Source organism: Dermacentor silvarum, chromosome 7, assembly GCF_013339745.2.
Source record: "Dermacentor silvarum isolate Dsil-2018 chromosome 7, BIME_Dsil_1.4, whole genome shotgun sequence".
Classification (NCBI taxonomy): domain Eukaryota; kingdom Metazoa; phylum Arthropoda; class Arachnida; order Ixodida; family Ixodidae; genus Dermacentor; species Dermacentor silvarum.
Window position 1 is genome coordinate 171085242 of NC_051160.1, and position 8400 is coordinate 171093641.

The window sequence follows — 8400 nt, forward strand, 5'->3', positions numbered from 1 at the left end:
ATCATGCTTGAAAAGCTTGCGGCCCTTTATACGCAATGCCTCACAACTTCAAGTGTACCAGAGAGCTGGAAGAACGCCAACATTATACTTATCCATAAGAAGGGAGACGTTAAAGAATTGAAGAATTACAGACCCATTAGCTTGCTTTTAATATTACATAAGATATTAACCAAGATAATTTCCAATAGAATCAGGGCAACACTTGACTTCAGCCAACCAAGAGAACAGGCTGGCTTCAGGAAGGGATATTCTACGATGGATCATATCCACGTCATCAATCAGGTAATCGAGAAATCTGCGGAGTACAATCAACTTCTCTATATGGCTTTGATAGATTAAGAAAAGGCATTTGATTCAGTAGAGATACCAGCAGTCATAGAGGCATTGCGTAATCAAGGGGTACAGGAGGCATACGTGAATATCTCAGCAAATATCTACAAGGATTCCACAGCTACCTTGGTTCTCTACAAGAAAAGTAGAAAGTTACCTATCAAGAGAGAGGTCAGGCAAGGAGACACAATCTCTCCAATGCTATTCACTGCATGCTTAGAAGAAGTATTCAAGCTCTTAGACTGGGAATGCTTAGGAGTGAGGATCGACGGCGAATATCTCAGCAACCTTCGGTTTGCAGATGACATTGTCCTATTCAGCAACAATGGAGACGAATTACAACAAATGATTGAGGACCTTAATCGAGAAAGTGTAAGAATTGGGTTGAAGATGAATATGCAGAAGACGAAGATAATGCTCAATAGCCTGGCAAGGGAACAAGAATTCAGGATCGCCAGTCAGCCTCTAGAGTCTGTAAAGGAATACGTTTATCTAGGTCACAGGGGACCCTGATCACGAGAAAGAAATTTACAGAAGAATAAAATTGGGTTGGAGTGCATACGGCAGGCATTGCCAAATCCTCACTGGGAGCTTACCACTGTCGTTGAAAAGAAAAAGTATGCGATGTCTGCATCATCAGTCCCAAAAAACGAGCCCGGATCTCTTGGCTTGGCAACGACAACCGTTGATGTTGCCACAGTTGCGGTGGGAACCATCTCTTCGGCCATTGTGGAAAGAGCCAGGCGCCGGCCGCTGCGGAGCTCCGCTGAATCGTGTTGGTACCCTGCACCCACACCTAAAATGTGACGGGGATAAAAATAGGCAAAACAAAAGGGGGAAATGTATTGATGGAATATATACAGAGCGAAGCCAAGATGGCACAACAACAACCACACGAGCGCTTCTTCGATCGTTGTCTTCCTCCACTGGCTCGCGCTTTCTCCAATGTACGGGAAGGGCTTGTAACATATGGAACAATATACTGCAGTTCCCTTCTGCATGTACTTTTGCCTCACAAAGAAAAAGCTTATCACTATACTGCGATTCCGGGGCGGTCCTCCATCGTTTCATTTGCGATTAGTTAGATTATGGCCGGTCTACTGGCGCTAAATTTTTAATGTGTAATTCTGCGTAGCTACCTGAGTCACTTTGCCCATCCCTCTCATTTCCACCACTCGAAGCCTTCCAAGTTTAGTGTCGGCCTTAAATTTTGAGTTCACAATTACGCCACTTCCGAAACTTCACACCATCAGCGAAGTAGAATCCATTTGATAACTACAGTAGCAGCTCTGCGTTTGTCTAGTTGAGCTCTGCGCAACCAGATGGCTGCACCGTGCAGGGCACTCCCGTTTGCGCCCTTACTCACCCCTTATTCTGTGCGATCTACCAGCGTTTAGCGGAATACCGGACACGCTAAAGCTCTCTAATGTAATTTATGGGAGCCGCTAAGCCAGCGGGCTTCGGTATTAAAAGTTGTATTATACCTATTGTCTGTCACTATATCACAGTATAACTTTTCAGGAGTTTTTTTTTTTTGTTTCAGGCTTGTGCACATATTCCTAATGTGTTGGTGAGCATAACTTCCGTAGCGCCTGGCTCTTTGAAATGCGTTAGAACTTGTGCACACGCACACATAAAGTCGCACCATTGTTGCAAAGAAACATTTGTGTCATTATAAAGGCGATTGCTGCAATTTCAGAGGGAGGGGAGCTTCAATGGCAGAATGGTGTACATTTCAGCCGGAGTAAATAGCCTTTAGTCTGCCATGTACTCCACGCTGGGGAAGGAATGTGTGAGAACATAGAGACGATGTCAAGAGGAGGGATGGTGAAGTGGTGAAGTTGACGAAAGCAGCACAGTATGCGTATTGCTGTGGAAAACACGTAAGTGTATACTTCCCAGCGCGCGCATCTTCGCGGGCAGAGGTCAAGGCTATACTGCAGTGTGACCAGGAGACTGTCTATAGCGGCCATAATTTTTTTCCTGCAGTTTCGCAAACCAAACTTCCATAGGCGAAAATTAGCTTGTTGGAGTGGAGCATTGTTTTAATCGCGAAATCTGCCTCTTGGAATACATTCTGGCTATTTATTATCTCATTTGCAATGAGAATATTATCTTCGTGTTATCATCACGAAGATATCATTGCTCTTGTTTGTACATTTTCAGGCCCAACACCTGTTGCTGTATATGTGTAATCTACTTTTCAGGTTTTGCGTACAAGCAACGACCCGATATACAACGGGCTCCCAACGGAGTACAAAAACAGGATGAGGTACATCCTTCTCGCTGAGGTGAGGCAATCGGTGTATTCGCCGCTAATGTTTTCACGAATACTGCGGAACAGACAGTATGTCGAGCCAGGCCAAAACAAACTCAGAAAATGAATAGGAGCTGCAAAACTTCGGCAGGTGAAACCCGCAAGAAAAAATTTCAACCTATACCATAACGGAACTGGGTGGAATTAGGTAAAGTCAGTAACTTGTGCCAAATACTAAATAAATACTGTGAAATTCGTTAGAAAGGGTCATAGAAAACGACACTGGAGCCATTTTAAGTGTTAACTGCCACTTGAGTGAATTTCACCACAGATTGGCGCTTAGCCGTACTCCCTCAAGAGCTTCAGAAGATAGCTCCAACCTTTCCCTTCTTCATAACGAACTACTTCTCTCTCTCACCACAGATCATTTCGCGACAGGAATTATATGGACACGTCATGCGAGTTCTCGCCGTCGTCATCCACGGTGCTGTCCGCATTGTCGTGGTGTACCATTTACTCGTAAAGTGCAAGTGCATAACATTGCCCCTTCCCCCTTTACATCGTATGCTGTAGGTACGAGGGAAAGCGTACAAGGATTATCCAAGAAGGATTGTGGTTGGATGCGCATTTTCCCGCGCGCCAATTGTTAGAGGTCACGTGATCGAGCGCGCCCAAGAGGGGGGCGGCACAGATGAGCCCGCGCCTACTCTTGTGGCCTAATCTTGGCTGCGCACGGTGCGGCTGAGCGAACCGAGAAGCTTCGTGCGCGCTCTATTCCGTGGTCCTTTTGTTCGAGGTCAGGTAATCCGAAGTCTCATGGCGAATTCCATTGGGAGAACAGGAGCACTCAAAAGCACGCTGAAAGTGCTCTTTCCAGAGGCGGCGTGTTTCAGTGGTCGAACAGGAGTGGGAGAGTCGTCATCCAGTGGTAGAACAAGAGCAGTTTCGCTGCGCCGAGAGCAGCCGGGAGCAGTCCGGACTGCTCTCGCCTGAAAAGCGGAGTACGGAGGAAGTCACGTGACTTAAACCGTCATATCCTCCTCATTTTTTTATTTTGGTTCAGCCGGCGAGCGCAGCGGTAATGGCGGCGGCAAAGCGTGTTCGCCTTGAAGTGCTTGAGACGCTGGATGAAGAGAGCTCATCTTCAGATTCGAGTTTGAGTTCCACGGACGACTCTAGTAGCGATGATGACGACTACGAAATGTATGCAGCGGCGTTTCAAGAGCTATTTTCGCTGCCGGAGCAAAGACCGAAAGTGGATTCGTACATTGCAAAAACAGTGTCTTCCTACTCCGACGAGGAGGTGAGTCATTCAGCTTCCATGGGTGCTGAGATTGTTAAAGCGCCTGTTTCTTTCTCTTTTTATTTTTTCTAGTTCAAAAGAAATTTCCGCATTACACGGTCAGTGGCGGAACTCTTGGCAGCTGAATTCGCCAAGTCACCGCATTGCCCTAAAAAGAGAGATCGCGGTGGCCTTCCTCCCAAATCTCCTGAAGAACACATTCTGTCCTTTCTTTGGTGAGTTGTGTTGTGTATAGTCAACATGAACAGATACGTGGCCGCCACGAGCGTCGGTGTGTTTGCGAATGCTGCTGTCGTTAGCTAAAAGCACTTTGACTTCTGCTTGGATGATGGGAACATTACAGCTTGCAAAAAATGTGTTGCACCAGAAGGTACAACTTTTAGTTGTTACAATACGCACGGCATGCTGCTAACGGGGGTCAAAGGTAGAACAATGAAAATGGGATGTGAAATACGTTTTTTTTTGTGTGTGCACCAGTAAACTGAAACAAGCTTGTTGCCAAATACTGGTTGCTAGGTGCAGTAGCAAAGCATGATTCTCTATTAATGTTCAAAACAGTCTTGCACGCTATTGCCCATAAAACACTTGAATCAGCATTGAAAGCAGGCTATTCACAGTGGCATGCATATACTTCATCTGCACTATTTTAATTTGACTACGCAAAAAAATTAAATTTGTTAATTAGCTCAGCTATAACAGTGCGATTCGTCACGCACGTCGAGCTCTTAAAGTAACCCACCTAAACAGGTTGGATTGCATAATCTGTCTTAGGCAATATTTTTCAATTTGTTCAAAATAATAAAAAAATGCTATTCCATTTCACCGTGCTATTTCTTCAAAGCATGCTTATTATTTTCAGGTATGCAGCCAACAAGGCTTGCATTAGGGATGTTGCTGGTCGCTTCGAAGTTGCAGAAAGCACCCACCACAGAATGATGAGCCGGGTAACCTCATTTCTCCTCGACATTGCACCCAGTATCATCAAGTTCCCTAGTGACCTGCACAAGCTCGCTACTGATTGTGAGCAGGTGACCAAGCATTTAGTATATAATTTAGCACGCTGAATGGACGTTTGTTGCACTAAGCTTCTCTGAGCCACATTCTTTCGTTCAAGTTTATATATTTTTTACAATTTTTGTTGCATCATGCACCTGTAGTCCTGTGAACGTGTCCCTATAACAAAATGTCTACTGTTAGACAGCAGATAACTGCCTGCCTATCACGATACTCCCTACTTAATGAAACAAGATGCTCCCTCTGATAAATTTGTGCACTTCCTGGTGTTGCAAGCTTATTGAACTTTTCCAGTACCTTTGGTCGTTGCGAGTGCAAGCTTCACTCAACCATGTACGTATTTTGTGTCTTTGAAGGTATCAAGATTCCCAGACACTATTGGATGCGTTGACGGCAGCTACATATCCATCAGGTGTCCAGCTGGCAAAGTACGCTCCGTGTACGTAAACAGACACCATTACCCATCTGTGACCCTTCAAGGCATATGCGACAACAAGAAGAGATTTCTTGACGTCAGCACTGGCGCCCCAAGTAAAATGCATGATTCAAGAATTTTCAGAAGGTCAAGGGTTGCTAATCTGCTGCCACAATTGTGCTCCAGTGTGTACCACATAGTAGGCGATGCAGCCTACCCTTTCAGAGAGCACCTCATGACACCTATTCGGGACTACGGAAACCTGGACTGCAGCGACAGAGCCTTCAATGCAAGGCTGTCGGGAACGAGATCCTAATTGAAAATACCTTCGGAGATCTAAAGAATCGCTTCAGGCAATTGCACAGGTTGGACATGTGGACAGTGGACAACATGTCCAAGTTTATAATCTCATGCTGCGTGCTTCACAATCTCTGTATTGAACAGGGAGATTTGCCGGAGAACTTGTCACGAGACATGTCCCTCAGCCTACAAACACCAAACGACAATGACACTGGCCCTCCTGCAACTCAACAAAGCAGCGGCAGCAATGGATCCCAGCAAGATAACCTTTTACGTGCCTTGGCTGGTATCAAGAGAGCTCACTTGATGGTGAAGATGGGGCTGCGGAGACCGCAACCATGAACTGTAGGAATTCCTTGAAGAAATGACAACATTGTGAGCAAAAGTACATGAATTGGAGGCTCGCAGAAAAATAAAAGCTATTCAAGTTACCACCATATCACACACAAAAAAAAGGCGCTGGTCGGCCGTCCATTTACATTTGTCCAGGGTAGTGCCTTGTTTTTGTACCTAAATAGTATACAATAAAAATGCATTGAAACCAAGCAATCCAGTTGTATAGTAGACATATTTGGACTAGCACATAACACGGAATTCAAAAGCATAAAGGGCAGGACAACTCGCAATTTTTGCATGTTGTCCCGTCGTTTCAACGTCTCTTGTACTAGTCCTGAATATGAAATACTTTATTTCTGAAGACCGAAGGCTTGACGCAAAATTTCCATTTTCTCATTGTGCATTTTGCGCCTTTCGTCAAGAAGTGCCTGTCGCTCTACTTGCCGTTGAGCTCTGCGGTTTTCTTTCTCGGCATCTCTGGCAGCTTTCCGACACTCCCGCTCTTCATTTATTGCCTTCATTTCAGAAAAAAACAATTGCATGTGTTGCAGGCGTACAGTGCTTGAACGCGGTTTTACATCAGCATTTGGCGACTGGCTTTCACTTTTCTCAATGCTCTCTGCATTTGGTGAGACAAGGCTTGGAGATTCCGGCGAGTCCTTGAAAATAACCCCTGAGGCATCTCTTTGCACTTCTGGTTCAATGCTGTCGTCAATGGTTTCTATTTTGCGAATCTCGTCGTCGAATGGCACAGGGCTCGGTGATGCTCCAGATCTGTTGTTGTTGTCTGAGGCAGCCTTGCGACGTCTGATCACAGTCTTGTAGCGGTTCTCACATTGTTCTGGTGTTTTCTTGATGCCAAGTATAGCTTCAACATCCATGGAGATTTGCTTGAAAGCCTGTTTCTTGTTTTTAAATTTCTTGAACGGGCCAATCTGTGGGAAGTACTTATAGTAGTACTCTAGCAGCAGCTTTTTCTGTCCCTCGGTCCATTCAGCAGCTGGAATGAAAATACATTTTAGACAGTGAACAGAAACACTAAACGCTGAGGCACTCACCACCACCTCCTTTCCTGATGCCCGATAGTCTCGCCTGAGCTTGCGCCTTCCCGTTATTTGGTGCTGGTGTAATGCATGACAAACTTCTTTGCAGGATTACATCTGTACCACCTGTGAGGGCGAAAGAACAGTAAATAAAGGGCTTAAAATAATAATAATGCAAAAACATCTGTGTGCTTGTGTTGCAGTGCATGTTAAAGAACCCCAGGTGGTCAAAATTAAGCTGGAACCCTCCACTATGGCGTGCCTCATAATCAGAACTAGTTTTGGCACATAAAACCCCAGGAAGAAAATAAGAAAAATAATACTTACCACCCCCAGTTGGAATGCATGATGGTCCAGCCTCCATGCACCCTCCATCACTTGCTGGTATTTGCTTATTGGCAGCCGAACTGGTACGCAGCACTGCATCTGTTTTCAAACATGATGGAAAGGTATTAATTCACTCATACGACATAAAATAGGCCCTTAAGTAAAAAGCTACTTTACGCTTAGAGACATTGTCATAAGCTTGGATATCAGAAGAATACAGCAGGTGGAAAAGGAGTTCAGTAAATTAAGTTGCATTGGTTTTTAAGAGGGCTGCATGAAATGTGGCACAAATCATTAATAATTCAGAAACACTTGTGACATGTAACATTCCTTATGTGCGTCACCCCAAAGTTGCTTGAAAACAACCATAAAAGCTTCACTGTCTCACCTGGGATGCTGGTCTCTGGTATCATCAGACTTGCTTGCTTTTGGGTAGCATAAGTGGACAGAACAGCCGCTGAAATGGGCATATACATTAGTGAGTGTTCTCGTCGCGAATTTTTTTTTTCAAAAGCAGCAGCTATCGATTATGCAGCTGAAAGATACCCGAGAGTTTTACTATATCAACTTGGCAGTTAAACGCCCTTTAGTTTACAACATTCACTGTAGTCACTCGTAGCTGGCTTCGTGCGAGGTAAAGCAGCAAAAAGCAGGAGCCTAGAAAATGGGTGTTTTGGCTCACACACATGAAATCGGCTTGTGTTTGCACTGCGTCCCGTCTGTTTCTTTAGCCGTCTGTGTGTTTCTGCAGTACTGTGTAAATAATGCCATACCAACTAGCCCACCACTCAGTTCTTTTTGTGTGTTAGCTTTAACGTCACAGGCACCTACGCTGATACAGCTCGTATTGCAGTACACTGCATTGGTAGAAACGGCCTTGCATTTTTTCACTATCTGTAAGGAGATGTTGGTGGCTGTTAGAGGGCATCGGCTACATCTTTTACGAATTCATACATTAGTTTTAAAAAAACGTCATACAAAAAATGTATGGAAGACGACAGACCTAAATTTCACCACATACAACAAATATAATTTTTCTGAGAAGTTAACAAGTTTTCGAGTGTGCATGTTGACA

The 8400-nt window shown here is 44.6% G+C and overlaps 1 protein-coding gene and 1 pseudogene across 1 annotated transcript; one reads left to right on the plus strand and one right to left on the minus strand.

The window, feature by feature from the left end:
* Positions 1 to 3405: 3405 nt before the first annotated feature.
* On the plus strand, positions 3406 to 6079 carry LOC119457413 (putative nuclease HARBI1; annotated as a pseudogene).
* Positions 6080 to 6305: 226 nt separating this feature from the next.
* On the minus strand, positions 6306 to 8123 carry LOC119457414 (uncharacterized). The gene is made up of 4 exons (XM_049671670.1): positions 7714 to 8123; positions 7326 to 7424; positions 7014 to 7124; positions 6306 to 6955 (listed from the first exon to the last, which is right to left on the minus strand). The coding sequence occupies exons 1-4, from the start codon at positions 7799 to 7801 to the stop codon at positions 6306 to 6308; spliced, it is 948 nt and encodes a 315-aa protein (XP_049527627.1). The 5' UTR covers positions 7802 to 8123.
* Positions 8124 to 8400: the final 277 nt, after the last annotated feature.

Excerpts from the sequence above, each read along its gene's own strand:
- LOC119457414 (XM_049671670.1), bottom strand. The coding sequence starts at position 7,801 with ATGTATATGCCCATTTCAGCGGCTGTTCTGTCCACTTATGCTACCCAA. Across the intron at positions 7,425-7,713 it reads ACCAGAGACCAGCATCCCAG|ATGCAGTGCTGCGTACCAGT; the intron begins GTGAGACAGTGA and ends GTTTGAAAACAG. Across the intron at positions 6,956-7,013 it reads CATCAGGAAAGGAGGTGGTG|CTGCTGAATGGACCGAGGGA; the intron begins GTGAGTGCCTCA and ends TTTTCATTCCAG.